Here is a 21,741-nt window from a genome sequence, read left to right as displayed (position 1 = left end):
GAGGTACATTTGGGTTTCATTAGGGTAGATATGGTACTGGAGGCCGAATGAGAGGACTAGTTACCCAAGAGAAGAGGTGCATGGTGAGAAAAGTAGAGGACCCAGAACATAGCTTTGTGGGACCTCAACAAGTAATGGGAGTGGTAGGGAATATGTGCCAGTGGTAGAGACACTAAAGAAGCGATTTGATATGTAGGAAGTAATCCAGGAAAGAGCTTTGTCATGAAGACCAATGACGAGAAGGGTGTGTAGGAGAAGAGAGTTATCAACTGTGTCAAAAGCAGCAGAGATGTCAAGGATGGAGAAATGGCCCTTAGAATTTGCAAGTATCATCATGATCATTAGTTATTTATATAGCAACACCAATTCTACAACGCTATACAGAGAATATTTGTCATTCACATCAGTCCCTGCCCCATTGAAGCGTACAATCTAAATTCCCTAACACACACAGACTAGAGTTAATTTTGTTAGCAGTCAATTAACCTACCAGTATGCTTTTGGAGTGTAGGAGGAGACCGGAGCACCCGGAGGAAACCCACGTAAACACGGGGAGAACATACAAACTCCACACAGATAGGGCCATGATCAGGAATCAAACTCATGACCCCAGTGCTGTGAGGCAAAAGTGCTAACCACTAAGCCACCATAAAAGTAGATCAATGACTACTTTTGCGAGTACAATCTTGGTGGAATGTTGGGGGCTGAAGCCTGATTGTAGAGCATCGAGAATAGAGAGAGTAGAGAGAAAGGGAGATAAGTGGCTGCACGCAGGTCGCTCAATAGTAATAAAAATAATAATAACAAAATACTGAATCTACTCAGTATGTAATTTCACAATGTGCTGTAAGTCTCCAGAAAGAAGCCAGTCATCATATTGCAAGGCAAACTATTCAAGATTTTTTTCACATTAAAATATGATTTTGCAAGGTGAAATTGTTACAAATCGACAAATCAATGCAATTAAATTCTGTTACCTTAAATCTTAGTTTAATGCTTGCTACATCTGCACCAGAGAACAATTACAATATAAGCTGAACACTTCGTATGAAGGGCCTAAAAAATAGTTTGTACCTTCAGTAAGTTTACCCCATACCGATGATATAACATTGTCATCATTATTTGTATGTGTTTTCATGTATTTCGGAAGCACTTTACATTTTTCACAAAGGCAATTGTGAGTTATTTATGTTTTGCAACTTGCTTTGTATATGCTCTCATGCGTAAATAAATTACAGACAGGCAATTTGAGCTCTAAGTCCTACATATGCAATGTACAATTGGATAAATAGATAGATAGATAGATAGATAGATAGATAGATAGATAGATAGATAGATAGATAGATATTATAAACCATTTTAGGCAAACTCAGAATAATTCAGACACTCCTAAATGAAAATACTATATAAGCACATACATAAGGAACATACCCTGGCAATCCTCCAGCTTCCATTACATTGGCCAGTGTAACATCATTGGACCAGACATCATATTGCCATTTGCGAAGCCCCAAAACACCACAAAGTACACGACCTGTATGCAATCCTACTCTCATATTGAGATCCACTTCAGTAGCTTCTGCTACAGACCTAAAAGATAAACATAAATTGAACTTTAGTTGTAAAGGAGACTACAGAGTTTGAACATCTTTAAGTATACAAATAACTAATGTTTAATGTGTCTGTGACCTGTTCCAGAGTGGAAGTGTAGTTCTAGGGGTCTCTATGTAAGTGTAGGGAGCACACTTGTCAATATTTTAAAATAATTTGCTGGGATATGTTGCAGCTGAGCCAGTGACACTAAGAACCTCGGAGCACTAGAATGCTCACCATGCATGTTTACTAGAGTTCTCTTTTTTTTCATCTTAAATACTCCTCTTCAATACATTTCAAATTATAAAGCTTACACAGTTTGAATAGATTGTAAGAATTACCGTACATCTAATATGCAGAAAATTAGAAATTTTATTGTACAGTTGGTCAGTACATAAATATACTGCAAATTTCAGTGACAAAAATACCCAAGGACAAATATTTATAACAGATGTAGCAAGTATTAAATTGATACGCAGAGAATCACAATTTCATATTCACAATTTTGCATTGCAATACTATAACTTCACTAAATCCTAAATCGGCATTACTGTTTTTCATGTAGAACCAGTACTGGCCACTTGGGGGACTCTTACCACACATTGAGAAAGTCATTAATTCAAAAATCCAATTCCCTGCTAAAAATAATAAAATATAAATCCTCCCACCCTAAATGAATAACCAGCTATAGTTTTGGTTGTTTATAGGTTTACAGCTAAATCAAGGGGACAACAAGTGTGGTGTTCACTGCAAAAGTGTCAACCAACACCAGGCTATGCTAGGCTGAGGTGGTCACACTATAACAGGGAGACCTGCAGCATGGGACTCCCCAGTCATAATGTGAAACCAGCCCCAACCTGGTAGGCGCAGGGAGGAATTCCCTAGCTGAATTAGAACCCTCCCCCCCCCCCCCAAAGGAAAAACCAACCCTATGCTGAATAGCAAGGCGTCTCATCCTGGCACCTCTTGGGCTTTGTGTGCCAGGGTAATAGTGTATTTACATAAGCTCTTTGAAGGTTCTTGTGCAGGCCCTGAATCCTTAAACATGCTGAACTTGTGTAATTACATGTACCAGCATGCACTGGCAACCAGGGCTCACTAGCACATGTAGTTTTACAAAAATACTTATTAAAAAAATACATGTTTTAAAAACATATATATTAAAACAAATAAACAAATACACCCGAACTCCTATTTTTCCATGAAAGTAAACTGCTAAATCCAAAGGGAATTTTCTTCCCAATGTAGTCCACAGGGAATCTTCATCCATGATGTGCACAGGGAAGTAAAATAAAACTATCCATAAGAGACAAATGCAAATGCCACTTATGAAGTCCCACCACTAAATAACATAAAAATGAATGGAGCCAGACAAGCCTTATGTCCTCTCCCCAACTGTCGAGTTATGGTATCTTTGCTATGAATGCATCTATATGCCACATATACAACACACTGTAGTACAGTATGTTCTTTACCTGAGTGTAGTGTTATATAATGCGTATGACACATTTCCCATACCTACAATAGCTGGTATGTAAAAATATTGACCTGGATGGAGCCAGAATAGTAGTCATCTACCTGTATGCAGTATTGTATGACATGTGTTCACTCTAGATGCATCCATATGCCAATATCTAAATTACATGGTAGTACTACTGCATAGTATTTTACTGTTATGTTATGTGTATAGCTCATTTTCTATAACTACTGAACCTGACAATATACAGTATAATGTTATTTATCTAAAAGACCATATAACTATATAGTATGGATTTTTTAAAGTCACATAAAAAATAACTCAATCATTATGAAGGCAATATGAGATTAGAGTTAAAAATCATACAATAGAAAATGTATTAAAAGTTTTAGGAAAAGTATAGGGTGTGATGTATGTTTACAACAACAAATACTTTAATTATAACTTTAGTCATGTTGTACTGCCAATGTAAATTGTGTATTCTCATTTATATTTTGAGCTAGCAAATTGTGGCCTAAAATTGAATTGAAGAAATTAGAACTACTGTTGGGAGCCTTCCTTCATATTTTCTAGTTTACAATACTTAATTAATTGAATGTTCTCGCATTACCTACTATTTGCAACTAGATTTTGAAATGTAAATCAATTCTATTAGTCAAAGCATAGCTTGTCTGTAAATGGCATGGGGGAAGGGTTTCAACAATAATTCAGATAGCTCCTAAAAACACTTTTAAACAAACAGGGCCTGATTTAGAGTTTCTGTATTTTAAACACAGACAGTCAGTTGCAGGATTACATGTGTTTTTAAATTGAGCATTTTGTAAGACACATGAAACTCAAAATACAGTGTAGAGATGCAGTACATGGATCCGAGTATTTGGCCACATCTGTTAATTATTGAATTGAGGTGGTTCAATCAGACCCATTGCCAGAGGTGTACAAAATCAAGCACCTAGCTATGCAGTCTCCATTTGCAAACAATTGTGATACAAAATGGGTCGTTCTGAAGAACTCAGTGATTTCAAATGTGTTACTGTGATAGGATGCCACCTTTGCAATAAGACGGTTTGTGAAATTTCATGCCTGATACTCCACGGTCAACTGTAAGTGATATTATTAGAAAGTGGAAGCGTTTAGGAACAGCAATTCAGTCACAAAGCAGAAGACCACGTAAAATCACAGTGCAGGGTCAACGACTGCTAAAGCGCATGGTGCATAAAAGTCCCCAATGCTCTGTTTATTCCATAGCTGAAGAGTTCTGAATTTCCACTGGAATTAATGTAAGCACAAAAACTGTGAGGCGGGAGCTTAATGGAATGTGTTGCTATGGCCGAGCAGCTGGATGCAAGCCTCACATCACCAAGACCAATGCCAAGCGTCGGATGGAATGATGTACAACACACCTATATCTGGACTGATGTACAGCACACCAACACTGGACTGTGGAGCAGTGGAAACGTGTTCTGTGTAATGACGAATCACGCTTCTCTGGTTGGCAGTCAGATGGGTTTGGCGGATGCTGGGAGAATGTTACCTGCCTGAATGCATTATGCCATCTGTGAAGTTTGATGGAGGAGGGATAATGTTATGGGGCCGCGTCACGAATACGCTCCCAGCTGCCATGACTTTGGGGCATAAGGTCACACACAATTTCAGCCCGCAGTCTCTCTCTACCTATCACACAGGTTATAGAACTATGGAATCGCCAATGTCTGATAATATCTGACGTTGCACATATACTCTCCTAAAGATTGTGCAACATTTTGTTATGAAATGGATGCAAAGTATGCAATATGTAAGATTTATGTGATATATTATGTCATGAGAACAGAGTGCCCAGCTCCTGTCAATGAAGAGCAATATCTACTGGCACCCTCTTTCCCAACCTGTGGTGCAGGGACTATATACCATTTGCACAAGTGCACTGTAGATCATTCCTAATTTGGTGGGTTGATAATGTGATTGTACTGGATGATATATATATATATTTATAATATATGTTGTGACTGTTTGCACTGTATTTGTTGTTTCATAAATGTGACCAGGTGAGTTATGTGTAATGTCCAAGTGGGGTCCAGATCCATAACTCAGGTAAGGGGCTGCAACACCATGTGGTCCCTCTCCCCCTAACAGAACAGGAAATACCGATCGACTGGAAGCATACTTTGGCAGAAAAAGCATGTAAGGGGTTAAAACTGGGAGTTCACCTTCATTAGTCTAGTCTCACTCCCCTGTTAAGTGGGATCCCAATGTCCCAGGCAAGAGTGTGTAATATTGTGAGGGAACAGTCCCTATTTCAACAGTGGTTAATACAGAGGACACCATAGACAAAGAGACCACCAATAGTCGACCTTGGGAACGAGGGGAGGAGTAAAAGGTTTAAAACAGGAATTTCCTTCCCAGGACCTGTTATTCTACAATGGGATGTTGGAATCTAAGTGCTAGTCTCTAACAGACTGTAATTACTGTAACTCTGAATGGGCTTACTGGAGCAAGTGGACTTTGAGCAGGAGTCCTACCAAATTGGTAGTAGGTATCAACATGGGCCGAGCAGTTGTGACTTCAAGGCAGAGATTATTTCCAAATCTGCAGCTCCTTCATACTGTGGTATAAGGGTTTAAAACCTAGGTGACTTGTCTGGTCATTGTTTAAAGTATTTTTTTGGTTATTTATTGTTACTGTATTACATGGTATCTTCTTTGCAGTAAAGATACAGTTGTATCTTTCAATTGTTACTTTCCTCTGTGACCTGGGAAAACCTTACAGCTACAACTGTATTACCTGGTTTCATGGGTAATACATAATACATAATATTTAAGTTGTTGAGGTTTCACAGCTGGTTGCTCCTCCACCTCAAAAATAGTCAACCTCCTAATGATTCTTGATCTCCTCCACTTCCACCTTCACTTCCTCTTCTCCTGCAGAGCTACTTCCGTTAGCTCTTTCCCTGTATCTAGAGTCTTTACCTCTTCAGGCGCGCATGCAGGATTTTTAGGGAGGGGGTTTCCCCTCCACCCAAAAAAAAAAAAAAGGAAAAAAGCGAGAGAGGTGCTGTGCATGCGCAGCAGCTCCATTTCGGCAGCACTGTACTATACAGCAGTCGCGGCGCTGTCAAAGAAGCGTCCGCCGCGGTGCAGTATACAATACAGCACCACCTCGGACGCTTCTTTGACAGCACTGTGGCCGCTATGTGGGGCACTTCGTTAGTGAAGGGGAGGGGTTTCTGGAGACCCTGAAACCCCCCCTGCATGCAGAGCCGGATTAACAATAGGGCTAAAGGGGCTACAGCCCAGGGGCCTCGGGCAGCTGGGGGGCCCGCTGGCATTTACCGGGTCGGGGGCGTTCCTGCCCCCAGCTCCAACTGTCACCTGTTCAAGGAGAATGGCAGGCAGCTAGCAGCAAATGTTATGCTGTTAGCTGCCTGCTGTCACTGTAGGATTTACGCAGCGCACAGTAATCTCCTTACTGAGGAGATCTCGTGAGAGTGAGACTATGAGTTATAGTCTCACTCTAACGAGATCTCCTCAGTAAGGAGATTAAGGAGATTACTGTGCACCATGTAATTGCTACAGGGAGTGGAACAACTGAAGGAGGAAAACTCAGGGGGGGGTCCTTATGGGTGGGGGGGGGGCTCACAGTACCCTTAGCCCAGGGGCCTCCCTTACCTTGATCCTGCTCAGCTCTTCTGACTCTTTGTCCATGTGCTCTAGCTTTTTCCCCCGGACATGCTGTCAAGTTAATTGCTCAGTGTAACATACATGAACATTTGTTTGTGTTATTTTTGGAAAACTTACATTGCATCCTGGCTGTGTATGTCAACAAAAACTTTAAATGTTGTCTACGCTTTATCTTTTAATTGAAATGACTGGATTATCTATTCCAATATCTTAAGAGTATTAAATAAGTTAAAAATATATCCATCAATGATACACATCTGGAACATTTGTAAATACATATATACACAAGGAATCAATTACTAACGTGCTTAATTCTTCTGACTTCTACAAAGGCAATAAATAGTTCTAAGGTAACGCTTCCTCTTAAGAGTCTTGTAAATTACTTTCCTTATTAATATGTAAGCATAGTCCTTTGAGGCACCTCCCTATATCCAGGTGGCTGTCGTCCTTATTACCTCCTGTTTGTTTACTCAGGATAATATGGGTTCTTTAGAAAAATATACCCCTTGAAAAAGTCCATTCTATTTAAAGGGTGAAATTTGTTTAAATCACCTCAGGTACTCTATCCTCCATTTTATTTATGTTATGTTTATTTATGTATCCTGAAGATGAGAACTGAACTGTAATAGAAGCGTTCTGCCACTGCTTCACAAGAGACTCAAAAGACTGTATACCAGCTAAGTGCTTTCTCCTTCTGTTTGATGACTCTGCATTATTATTTTATGTTTGATAATAAATATTTTAAAAAATGTACCATATTATGTGGCAATTATATGTAACCCCCTGTCACTGTGTGTATTGTGGGGTGCAAAGGGTACACAGTGCACCTCCTTCTCAAACCCTGGCTAGCTGATGGGCATGGGTGTAGATGATCAGGGGGTCCCTGCACATGCAGGTGTTTCTCTGTAGTTAGTGGGACACAGGTAATGTCACTTTGTGATGCAGTGTAATAAAAGTCACAATAATTTGGGCGCCAGACCATCTCTATGATAAACTCAACTCTTTATTTACACTCCTCTTCCTCCAGCACGATAATCATAATGGTTGCAGCAATAAAGAAAAATATATACAGCTCCTTACTCTCTCCAGCACAGTTCTTAATGAGCAATACGAACATGGTTGCAAATATCTTATCACTCCTCCTGCACAGTTCTTAATGTTATCCAGATGTTATATAACATAAATCATAGGTCTCTCTTACACTCCATACTCACTGCAGATCACCCTTTCTGCAGGGGCACATGCATGGATGCTAATAGGCAGGCAGCGTCGTCTCCATGCAGCTCTGACACGCTCTGTGTACCTCTCAACTGCAGCTCATCCCTCCTCTGCAGGGATGATGTCTCCTATGCTCTGACACGTCACTCTGTGTACTCTCAGCCTCAGGATCTGACACTACAGCTACCATGCCTCTTGTAGCAGCCCTCACTTCAGGGCCTCTTCCATGCAAAGTGTCCCCCTCTATCTTGGGTTCTCTATAGTGGCATGGAGTTCTCCCCCTCATCCAGGGCACACATTCCTTGCCCTGGCTTAGTCACCACGCTCAGACAGCCAGGCAATGCTGGGGGAGCCTGGGAGCTTCCACCCCAGGTCCCCAGCTACCATCTCTCCTCTCCCCTGTCTCCTCTCTATCCCTTTTTCCCCTTGCTGACAGCCCCTCCTTCTTCTCCCTCAGTCTCCAGGCTGGGCTGGGTTATCACCATGGTAACCTGTTTATGTAACTTTTCATAAACTATTAGCTTACCCTCTAGGTGACCCCTCCTAAATTCACTGAGGTGCAGGGTTTTACTAACACGCCACTAGGAGGCGTTACATATATATTTTCCTTATTGAGCAATACGGATTTCATTAAGAAATATAGGACACATAAATGGCTCAAAGAGGAGATAAGCAGTTTATTATATGAATGTTGGTAGGTAGACAATTAATTTCTGTGCCACTGGTGATTGGTCAGGGAGACGCCCTGAAATAAGGGTGATCTCCCTCACTAACTGAAGAGTCTGGTATTCTCCCTGATGCTGAGCCATTACAAGACGTGGTTGGTTTCACCATCTGTGGCATGATGACACAGTTCAGAAAATTGTGTTCTATGTCCATGTATTGATGCCTATGGAGGTGGCCATTTTCATGGAGACCAAGATTTAATCAAAGACTGACAGGTAAGACAACATGACTTCAGTAATGTAGACAGAAATGTAAAAGACACTTCAGGCTCTAGAGATTCATTAGCTGCTTTTCTTTAATGCATAGCTGCCTACTCTCCAGGAGACTCCTGCATTTCTGGGAGACAGAGACACTATTGTGTGTTTTTTTTTTTTGCAAGGGTGCTTCCTGGAGGACAATATTGCACTATTGTTGTTTCTTCTTTTTCTTTATACCTTTGAGCCATCAATATGTCTGGATATACTGAGCTGAGAGCTGTGTGAGAAATATTGGATATCCAGAATTCACAGATGAGCTGTTAATGATCTTATATAAAGTATGCTTCTATTTATATATATATATATATATATATATATATATATATATATATATATATATATATAAAAGATATGTCACAGCTATGGCACTAGGGGGCACCTTTTGTCCTTCTATACTGCCCTAATATATATATATATATATATATATATATATATATATATAGATATATATATAGATATATTTACATGTGTGTATATATATATATATATATATATATATATATTTACATGTATATATACAGTGTCGGACTGGCCTGCCGGGGAGCCGAAATATTCACCGGTAGGCCCTGGTGTCTAATAGCTCCATCCTCTTCATTGGTGGGGCAGAGCAACTGACTAGGCCCCTTGAATTTCACTCTTTTTTTTTTTATTTGCGATCTTAAGCATAGCTTCTCTTGTGTCTGGAACTGTGTGACGTTACAGCTTGCGGAGGATTCATGTGTCACGTCCGGTCCAGTTAGCACTCGGCACGGTTAGGTGAAAGGCATGGGCGGTCCCTCTCTAGCGGAAGTGATGTTACTCTGCTAGCAGTATTCAAGTGAGATAGCAAATGGCAGATGGTGGACGGTCTCATATCGGTAAGATATTAATTAGAGGTGAGAGTGTCGTTAGAGGCGCTTTAGATGTGCAATCTGTCTTTTTTTAAAATGAGAGGGACATGCTGTGTAGATGTTGGCATATGTAAAAAATCAATAAGGAGACTGTTTAAATTTGAATTATATGTAGATTAGTTTATGATTAGACATATGGTGGTAAAAGAACATGTTAAAAAATATGCATCTTGCAGAAAACTATTAAACATAAATAGTTAATTTAGGATAAATTCGTAGGTATGTTTGTATATTTTATTTTCATCCTCAGAGTGACAAAATGTACACTGTTGACCTACATAAAAAGTTCAAATAAGTGGAACAGACCAAAAACGTATTTATAAATCATGGCATACCCCAACAAGCATGCAATTTGTCTAATACTGGGAGACATGAGTTAAATAGTAAGCTATTGAGTGCAATATTAATTTGTGCTAATTCTGCCAGTAAGTTCACACAAGACTAGCATTTGTTGAGTCTGTTCTTCCAAATGATTTCATTAAATTGTTTTCCAGACAAGAGATCCAACTAAAGTATTTTTATTTATACAAAACTTAATATATCAATTATAGTTTGCCATGTGACTGTGTGCATAAATATGTATTTTAAGGCCTGACAGTACACACAGAGTTAGTTTCAATGTGCATTCTTAAATCCTATTAACTTTGACCCAGAGTACCAGAAAATAATGCGAGTAGACCTTTACACACACACTCTGACAAGCTTTTGTAGCACTTTTTTTTTTATTTTTGTTTGCATAATTTTTTATGCTGCCAACCTAGTTTAGAAGCTTTTTTTCTTGGTAAAATACAATGGAGCTCAACAAACACTAATTAAGTACATTCTACACTATACTGTAGGTCAGGGGTGGCCAAACTGCGGGTCACACAGGGCTCTTTTAGCTGTCACATGCCGCTCCGATGCTGGCAGGGGCAGATCATTCCCCTGCCAGCGCTCCGTTGCTCCAGGTACCAGCAGAGGCAGTTCAGTTCACAGCCAGCGCAACTCCCAGGTCATGTGACCTCCTCTGCACAACGTAGGGAGGGTACCGGTTGTAATTGTTCCAATCAGGGAAGGAGGGGGAGACAATAGAGAGTGTTCTCCCTCCTTCCTTTTTTCCTGGGATACAGTCTGTGTCTGCTGTCTGTAAGGTAAGTAAGGGGTAGTAATGATAGATTTAATAAAATTTGGGGAGGCTGATGGGCATGTGGGGGTTTTTATGGCATATGTATGGTGGTCTGATGGGCATCTAGTGAGGTCTGGTGGTATATAAGGGGCATGTGGTGAGGTCTGGTGGGAATGTTGGCTATTTATGTCTTTTTTTTATCCCAACTTAAACAGTTCCCTCCAGAGCGATTATGAATACAGAAGCAGCGTGAGCTACTGTGGAGAGGCTGTAAGTACTCTTTGAATACTTCTCCGCTAGACACAACAGCAAAGTAAGAGCTGAGTTGATTATAATTATTCTAAACATTTTGTCAATGTCTTATTTTTCCCTTAGGAGATATTGTAAATTCTGTTATATTTTCAATGTATGTGTGTGCGTTATGTATGCACATGTTTATACTGTGTTTATGTAATGGCTCTTAGGCTCCCACTGGTTGACCACCCCTGCTGTAGGTGAATCTTTGAGACATGTTAATGAACTATAGTTGTGACTTTGTTTATTTGTGGTAAGGAGCCATGGCTGTAGCTCTTCTGTTTATTTATGTATTTATGACTCCAGTCATAAATACATAAATACATAAATAATACCATTGGATGAGTATAGTGATTTGTCAACCATCTATGCCATAACTTCACTCTTTGTAAAGTCAGTGAGATTTTCTTTCAAAGTGGGAATTTAGAAGTGTGTGTGTGTGTGTGTGTGTGGGCAGGGGTTGGGGGGTGTAGGTATGGGAATTTTAAGCAAATAACCGGAGACCTGGGGGATTTTGGTGGTATGCAATCAATATTAGATGCTCTTCAAGTATAACCCAAAAAATTACATGGTTGCCCTGTGTCCAACTACTTTTCCCCTGTGTGGCTCCACATTTTCCCCATGTCACCTATTTTCCCCATGTCACCTATTTTCCCCATGTCACCTATGCTACTTCACCTTTCCTTTACGTCTCCCATGTTCCTGCATCTCTTCTGACTCCTTTGTATACTTACATTTTCCCTCATATCTCACGTGTCCCTCAACTTTCTGTAATGTTTCCCTTTGTTTCTTTCCCTCTGCCTTATGCCTTCCATGTCAGGGGCAAGTGCATGTTTTTTAAAAGGGGAAGGGAGGGGGAGGGGTTTCCAAATGCTTATATGTGCAGCACGGTGGCTTAGTGGTTAGCACTTCTGCCTCACATCACTGGGGTCATGAGTTCGATTTCCGACAATGGCCTTTTCTGTGTGGAGTTTGTATATTCTCCCCCTGTTTGCGTGGGTTTCCCAGGGACTGATGTGAGTGAGTTCTCTGTACAGCACTGTAGAAGTAGTGGCGCTATATAAATAGCTGATGATGATAGCGGAGCGGGGTAAGCGAGGTGGTGGGGGGCACCAATCCTGAGGGGTGCTCCCCTCCTTCTGCTTCGTTCACACTGAATGTCGGGCATGACTCGACCCGACATTCAGTGAAGAGTGGCGCAGAGAGGAGTCAGCACACTGACAGAAGAGGAAGAGAAGAAGACAGAGGAAAAGAAGGAAAGAAGGTCATAGAAAGATAAGTAAAAAACAGAGGGGGGCAGCAATGTTGATGAAGGAGGGGGCAGTAGTGTTGACCACTACCCCTCTTGCAGTTGGCCACACCCCAATGTAGTGGGCCCCTACCACTGTATTCCCCCGGTGGGCCCTTTATGTCCCAGTCCGACACTATATATATATATATATATATATATATATATATATATATATATATATACACATATATATTATATATGTTGTATATAAAAAATTAAATACAATTTCTCATACATAAACTACTAATCATCACTGCTGTCTGTCTTTTATACCTCTTGCTGGACTCCTCCTCATTTTTCTGTCAGCAGGTAGCTGCCTCCTAACCAGGTTGTTCTATTGCCACTTGAACTGGTGGATGGAGCAGTGAATATAATACATCTTTGGAGGATTTTCATCCTGATTACACTATAGGCTTCTTTAACGCACCAGATGCATTTAGAGCCTCAGCTGGTATCAAAATGTCAAAAAAATTATAAGGATCAAAAGCACTACTGTGTTGAATTTGGTTGACCTCATATCATCCCACAACAGCTCCTTCCTACAGTATTTCAAATGATTGTGCAGCTGCAAGAATCAGCATGGCACAGCATCAGAGGTTCATACTTCATAGAGTATTACTGTGTGCACCCATATGACAAATTACTGTGTCAATACCACTTTAAAATTCAGACCGCCAAATCTCTAGCAACTTTATAATGCAGACCGTACCAAATCTTGGTGGCTTTACAATGCGTTCCATGCCAAATATCTGAAGGCTTTATTATACAAATCCTAGACCTATGGTGGCTTTGCTATATAGATCTCAGATTTCTGAGGGCTTTTATATACAGAGCCCAGATCTCTGCTTGCTTTATATTACCCAACCTCAATATCATTTAATGATAAAATCCATACCGCAGATATTGGTGGGTTTTATAATGTAGCCCACCACTGTTCTCTACCGCTACTGCAGTTCCTTGTTGTCTTCCAGTGAGGTAGAAAAGAAGAGAGACAGCTTCCTGCATACTAAATAGTCAAATTACAGCCATTCACTAGTTTGTGGAGACCTCCCACCACTCTGATTTGTGAATGACAAGCGCCATCCAGGGCCCTCTTAACAACATTATGGGCCCCTATATATATATACACGTAAAAAAAAAAGTGATATATATATATATATATATATATATATATATATATATATTATATATATAATCAGTCGTCAGCATCCCTTGACATAATAAAAAAAAAAACCCTTAACTTACCTTATTCTCCGATGCGATCCTCTTCACTCTTCTTCCAAGTCACTGCAGCGCGAAAACAACTTTAATCAGCAGGCAGCAGGGGAATCCTCCATGCTGCACTCCGCAATGGATGTTGAGCGGGCGTAATGACGTCACGCCCGACATGCACTGCGAATGCCGCATGGAGGAGGAGACCAGGGAGGGAGCCGGATCGCCAGCTGACCGCAAGGTAAGTATTTTCTTCTTTTCATGTATGCTACATGAAAAAACAGTCAGTATTTAACTTATGTGCAAAACTTCTTATTTCAGTCTCCTGGACAAAACCATGTTACAATGCAAGAGGTGCAAATTAGTATTCTGTTTTGCACATAAGTTAAATACTGACTGTTTTTTCATGTAGCACACAAATACTTGATAGCATATTTGTACACTGAAATGTAAAGTTGATATTTGTGTGCTACATGAAAAAACAGTCAGTGTTGAGTTATCCTTCTAGCTTTCAAGAAAATTGTCTGAAGATGTGTTAAAGACAGAAATATAATCTGATTCTACAGTGGCCCCATGTAATGCCCCATTAATTAGCAGTTGCCCAACAATAATTTAGAATTAAAATCCCAAGCAAGTTTTATTAAACATGAAAAACACATTTTCTTAAAATCACTATACTTGATAGGAAAATGACAAAATATTTAGACAAAAGTGACTTAATAATTCAAAATGTACACAATTTAAACAAAATGTTCAAAACGGTAAAATGTGTAAAATTTCAATCATATATATAAACACTAGTATTTTCCCCTTGAATATAAAATACTTAATGTCTGATATCTCTTACTTCACTGAACCTCTTAATAATTATTTAACTACTTTGAATGATTGACACGAGACATAAATATGGCAAAATTAAAAGGAGCTTATTTGCAAATATGGTGGAGAAAAAAAGCAGCCAGAAAAAAAGCTGCCAGGCAACCAGGATGTCCCAGCATTAACCATGAGACATCCGCAAACGGGGGACAACCAAAACACACCCCGGCGCACATGTCTACCTTACCGGGACCTTCTGTCCCGGGCACTTCAGAACCCACATCCCTTCTGGGCTAAAAGGAACGAAGACCACAAACCGACCCACAGGGGCTGTACTTGGACTGAGACTATAGCCGAGTCGAAGAGAGGTGGGTTCAGCGTGCCCACTACCACAATGTGCGCCCCAACCACTGGCTGTTGACTGCATTGCATTTTCTGGCAACTCGTCATCCAGGATCTCCACCAGCAATGCCAAATATATCAGGAACTGGTCACCGTTACTATAGAATGGCCTGACAATTCATAACAGGCACCTGAGTTCAGCCAACCAGGGAGGGTGGGCGGACAACTTCCTGAAATCAAGACATTTGTTTTCTCCCCACACAACAATCTTATAGATTAAACCTAACCCTCCCCTGTGACATCAGATAGGCATACTCCTGCCTTCAATTAAATTTTTGAGCCCTCAGTTCTTATTCTTTCTTGATTGTGAGGATTGTTTTTAAGAGGCCTGATACATGGGTGTTACAAGACTCTTCAGTAAGTATAGGATATAAAAGCAGTGATTGGTGACTTGAAATAGCTGTCTCTCTGGCCTTCAAAGGGGTCCCATAATAGAAGGAGGGAGAGCAGTGCATTCACTCCTCCTTCTTTGGGTATGCCGTGTGACATCCCTGCACTGTGAGGAGGAGGTCATGCGACGCGGAAGTCATCTGTCTCCGTTCTGCCTCATTTGCACAGGCACCTGTTGCACACCGCTGCAATAAAGCTTTAACAAAACCAAAATTATATCAAGGATGCACATTAAGGTCCTGGAGTCAGTGCAAACATTATCACTTTTAAAACACATAAAAATCAAGACATATATAAACATTTTCAATTGTGAACTGAAGCATTTTTTTTTAAATTGCACAAAAATATATTCATGATATTGGCAATTCTCACTTTAATTGCAATCACCAGAAAAATCTAGGTGATCATGCCATTTTTAAGAGATAGCCATGTAAATAAAATCCATGAAAGCTATGGATCGTCAGTCACACATTTAAGTGTTCACCTCAATAATCTTTAGCTTTTTAATACGAATTTATCCAAAGACGTATCACCACAAAATAAATGGATACAAAAATAACATTGCCAGTGAAAACGTTACTTTAAAGAAAGATCTACCACAACATAAAAGTTTGTAAGAACAATCTTATTATTTTTATTTGTATGGAAGCCGATGTTTCAGATCAGTGTAATTCATTTTCATAAAGACAAAAATATAATGGTCTGTGTAATAAGGCAAATATGGAAGAATGATTGGCACATTTAGGGCCTAATTCATTAAGGAATGTAAATGGCGATATGTTCAGAATGGGGAAGGAATTGGAGTCAATGTACAGTAAAGGTGTGCAAAGCTCAAGCGTACGCAGCAACGTCTCATTCAAGCTTTGGGTATCTCTAAAGTACATGACTTTCAGTCATATCACTTACACCAGCTACAGGTCTGCTGTAAGTGTTGATTACTAGTGCTGATGGCTGTGTATACATGCTAGAACATGATTGCAATCTGGAGCAACTGTAAAAAAAATATTTTATGTAGACATTCCATACATCCTAATAAATGTAATAAATGTATAATATGGGGACACATCTCTTAACAAGAAAAAAAACTTTTTTAATTTTTTTATGTTTTGTCATTAATGACTATGGGCCTGATTCATTAAGGATCTTAACTTGAGAAACTTCTTATTTCAGTCTCCAGGACAAAATCATGTTACAATGCAAGGGGTGCAAATTAGTATTCTGTTTTGCACATAAGTTAAACACTGACTGTTTTTTCATGTAGCACACAAATATCAACTTTAAATTTCAGTGTACAAATATGCTATCAAGTATTTGTGTGCTACATGAAAAAAACAGTCAGTATTTAACTTATGTGCAAAACAGAATGCTAATTTGCACCTCTTGCATTGTAACAAGGTTTTGTCCAGGAGACTGAAATAAGAAGTTTCTCAAGTTAAGATCCTTAATAAATCAGGCCCTATATTATTATCAGATGACGGTAATGTAATTTTTTTGTCTCTGTGCACTCTTATGTGACTTCATATTCCATCCACATATGTATTAGATGTATCCTGCAGTGTCTTGTCTGTTAGAGCAGAGGGGACCAATAACCGTAGTGATCACAGACGTATCTTCAGATCCGCTTATTGTTGAATTTAGACGTGCGAATAACTGGTGTAAATGCGCTTTTTTTTTTAAACAAAAAAAAAAAAAGCACATTACGTTCGTTTTACGTTTCTTAATGAATCAGGATTTTACATTCTTTCCTCTATAATTAACTCCACTTGGTTGTTTTCTATCATCGTCTGCTGAGCAGGGTACCTAGAGAAATAGTTGGGGGCAGAAATAAAGTCCATACAAATGTCTGTAGTTCTACCCCCTGCATGTGTGCAGCTGCCTCTTTTCTTCTGCACACCAAAATCCTCCATCACCTCAGTGGGTACAGAGGTCTGCTCTGCTACGGTTTTGGAGCAGAGCTGCATTATATGTAAGTTCGCAATTTAAAAATGGAGATCTGCAGTGAGCCCATAATGATACCATACCAATGGATCAAACATATACATAAATATAAATATAAGTAGTTACTGTCAGTTCTCACGCTGCTTTGAATGTAAAACTATATAATCCATTCAATTACAAACCGCCAGTTCTACATTTCCACTTGGACCACTGTATACAAATCATATGTTATAATTGTAGAAATTATGAAATGTACCATAAATACAAAGAATAATGCAGGTTATACAAATAGTTACTATAGCGCAGTTCACACCGAATATTAACCTTTCTATAAATCAAACAAATTGACTGAGATGTGTGCATCTTAAAATGCACTTGATGGACAAATATGTGCATATGAGTAACTAAAATATAGTGCAGTGGGAAGCCTTACCTGTCTGTAGCCTTTATTGTATCTACTAACTACATGATCCCCTTCACCATCGAACTGAAACCTTTTATTTGTCCGCTGGGTGTGGACTGAAGATGAACACTTTAATGCCCTTTAATACCCTATTTTATGCTCACAAATAGGATGTAGGTAAATGTCCTTTGCAGCCCCTGTATTAAACATATAGTTGGGAGTAATTGAGGCAGACCTCCCCACTAGCATTACATCCATCCATCTATATATCCAGAATTCAAGCTATCACATATGATATAATGTCTTGTATTATCTATGGTTAAGCAGCCGAATATGGCTATGAATTTATGATGTAACATATTTTTTGTTGCTGTGGGCAAGGAAAGATTTTATGGGGGTGTTTCCAATATGTCTGGCAGAAATTTGGCATTTTGTATAATAAGGGAATTAGCGTGGGCCAGCATTTTTGGCAGTTCAAAAAATGTGCTTAGTAACTGATTATTTTGATGGCATGCCAATTTTGCATAAGCAGAGCTGTATTTCATATGGTTAAATTCCAACATTTTCAAATACTGTATATTCCAAGGACACTCTGCTGCTGAGTCAGTGCATCCATGCAGATTATGGTCAATAGTATCTTGGCGGACTTTGGACCAATCCTTATCATGATGTGTTCACAGAATTTCAAAATAATGCACTTTTTAAAAAAGAAAAATACCTGAGTCGAGTCATTGAAGTTGTTCAAGATTTTCTATTAAAAGCATGGTGCCGTTATCTAATAGTTGTATCTTGACACTTTTTTTAAACAAATTAAATGGGCTAGGGCAGGAGACAGGACTCTTGGTAGGAGTGTGCCCTCTTTTATTCTAAGAGAGGGACCGATGAGAACATATAGCATTCAGCTTAGGTAAAATAAAATGTGACTATACAAGTGTTCAATTATCAAATTAGGTTTAAATGGGGGTTGGTGAAAGAGGTACAGGTTGGGGGAAAGGGACATTTTAGAATAATTATTCAATTATCAAATTAGGTTTAAATGGGGGTTGGTGAAAAAGGTACAGGTTGGGGGAAAGGGACATTTTACAGTAATTATTCAATTATCAAATTAGGTTTAAATGGGGGTTGGTAAAAGATACAGGTTGGGGGAAGGGGACATTTTACAGTAATCGTTGTCAAACTTTGGGTTCTATATCTAGTCAAACTTGTCTTCCCTATCTTGGAGAACATGTGTTATGTTAGCTATGGTTGCTATAAACCTAATTTTATTTTATCAAAGCCGGCAAGGTTCTGTGCATTTCCGTTATTTAGCAATTGCAAACTTTGCTGTATTCTGGATATGGAATGCCAACCTGTCAAAATGTTTGTCAAGTGTGGAGATGGGCAGGCGTAAGAGGAATAATAGTATATAGTTGAATGTCCCTATCTAGCAGATTGCCTAATAAACACCAGAATAGATAGATCTTTGACATAGCAACCAGTAAAGGTTAAAGTTTTCTTCAACCTTTGCTCACTCAAGAATAAAGAATAGGCAGTAGAGAATATTTTCTGCATCTCCAGAGGCACCAGGTACCATATTATGAATATTTTTCTGGGTTTTCTTTGATGAAACTCAAGATGGAGGCCATGGATACTCTTTGTCCAATGAACAAGTCTCTTCATCTGATGGGCAAGTCCCACTTCTCTCATATCTCTAGGAATTGTGCTTAAAAAGGAGTAGACTTGGAGATATTTGTAAAACTTGGGTTGCAAGATATTAAATATTTGGGTTAAAGGGGAAAGGGTATTGCAAAAAGCCCGGTCCACTAAGTTATAAGTCATCCTGAGTCTAGTACATTTCCATCTCCAGGTACAAAATTGAAACTGGGAATATGTATGCAAGAAATGTCACTCTTGCACTGGTTGATTCAATCTGAACCCAGTGCAGAATCTCAGGAAGCGAGAATCAGGCTAGCAGCTCCTGATATTGGGTAAACAATTGCCACTCCCAAGCTGGCTCTGGTCAATATGGATAATTTAACCCTGGGGGTTTTCTCTATCATATGATTTGTGTAATCCCCCTCAATGCAGAATGGCACTAGAATGGTAAGTAGAGTATCCTAGGGATTACTTTCCTTTTAATAGCTATCCACCCAACTAGGAAATAATATACTGTCTCTATGTGTGCATGTCAGACTTGATGCCGGTAAAAAGGGATTGGAAGTTCTCCATATATAGAGCATTGTAATTACTAGTGAAAGAAGATACCAAGGTATATGCTTTTTTGGATCTTTGGTTGAAAGTTGTAGAGGTAAGGCCTCTGACTTGTAGTGTAGTTAGCCTTAACCTGAGAGTATGACATACAAGTTTAATGTTTTATACAGGTTTGGGAGAGAAGTATGGGGTCAAGTTAGAGCAAGGAGAATATTGACTGCAAAATGTAAAAAATTGTAAGACCTATTCTCAACTTCCCCTCCTTTGATATCCTTGTTTACCCTGATGCATGCTGCTAGGGGCTTAATTGTTATTGCAAAAGAGAAGGAAAAATGGGCATCAATGACTGTAATGTGAATGAGCTTTGATGAAGTGCCACTTATTACTCTTTTGGCTGAGGGGTTAGTATGTAAGGCTCTGCTAGGAACTCACAGAATGGCAAACATAAAGGACCATAGGATCCTGACAAATGGCTTCTTGGTGTCTAACGTAAGCAGGAGAGAAGGCATATTGTCCTTCCTAATCTTATGAATTACATCTATTGATTTTCTGGTGGAAGAAGTAGCTCAAGTCTAGAGATCAGAATCTTTGCAAAGAGCTTTACATGTTTATTTAATAGAGTTATAGGGTGATAACTCGCACAGGAGTTTTTTCGTCTCATGTATCAGAGTGATTATAGCTTTATGCGCCTGGCTTGAGAAGAGCTTGACTTTTAAGATATTGTTAAAATTGACTATGTAAGTGTAGAAGAAGAAGATGCCTAATAGACAGCTGAGAAGTCATCTAGTTCATGGCGGTGGTAGTCACTGCAATGAACTAGTTATTTCCGACAACTCCCCGACATGCTAATCGCGACTACTGTCATTGGCGACATACTGAAAATACAGACTCCTTCAAAAATTACAAGCAACAATTGCGACAGATGAACATACCACCACAGAGATGTACGTCTCTTTCAAGGGTGACAGTTACATTCGTGCTGTTAAGGGGGCAATGGAAGGACCCGCAGGATGTAGAATGTACAACCCATATTAAAAACATCTACAGCTGTTTTTAGTATTTACAACAGTTCTAGAGCTGGCAGGTCCTTCCATTGCCCCCTTAACAGCACGAATGTAACAGTTTTTAAGAAGTCTGTATTTTCAGTATGTCGCCAATGACAACAATTGCGATTACCATGTCGGGTAAGTGTTGTCGAAAGTAACTACTTTGCACTATTGTACCCCACCCGGTCCTGGACCCTGCCTGTTTTTTGTCCTTAATTGGCAGGAAGATTACCTCAATCAAAATCTCATTCCTAGATGCTCAGGGTAATCTGTGGAGGTTCGGATGTACTAATACACTTAGGCCTAGTGGGGTGTACTGTATGCACTAACAACATGATGTCCACCTACTCAGACTAGAAAGAAAGAAATACTTAGCTGTTGAAAAAGAAACCCACTGATAAATGCCTCACATTTCTTCTTATTCACTACACATCTACCACCTGCTAATATAAATGTGCTCACTATTCATAACATAGTTGTTCCATACTCATACATGTAAGCCACATGTAAGCCACCCTATATTCTGTAGCCAGAATCCTATGTATCCAAAGTAGTTATTTCATCTAAACCATTACATACCTATATCCATCCTATATCAACATCTAAACCACATATGTCCATTAAGCTTTTTATTTCAACTCCTCTCACTATTTCTACATCCCTCATAATATATCATATTTTAAATCCCATTTGCATGTCTCTTCTTTTTATAGCTACTTATTTTATATACATATTCCAACTTACTTGATGCAAACTGCATTTACCCATTCTTGCTTTAGCTCTATCCATTATACCCTACACTCCACCTTGACTCTC

At 39.3% G+C, this 21,741-nt stretch overlaps 1 protein-coding gene across 1 annotated transcript in view; it reads right to left on the bottom strand.

Moving 5' to 3' along the window:
* ADCY1 (adenylate cyclase 1) overlaps positions 1-21,741 on the bottom strand; it is a 255,805-nt gene that overhangs the window by 56,579 nt on the left and 177,485 nt on the right. Inside the window, exon 6 of the mRNA XM_075212665.1 lies at positions 1,432-1,590. Coding sequence (XP_075068766.1) covers positions 1,432-1,590 — 159 coding nt within the window. The remainder of the gene's footprint in view (positions 1-1,431; positions 1,591-21,741) is intronic.

This window comes from Mixophyes fleayi, chromosome 5 (assembly GCF_038048845.1).
Source record: "Mixophyes fleayi isolate aMixFle1 chromosome 5, aMixFle1.hap1, whole genome shotgun sequence".
In the NCBI taxonomy this organism is placed as follows: Eukaryota; Metazoa; Chordata; class Amphibia; order Anura; family Limnodynastidae; genus Mixophyes; species Mixophyes fleayi.
This window is presented reverse-complemented; position numbering and strand designations above follow the sequence as displayed.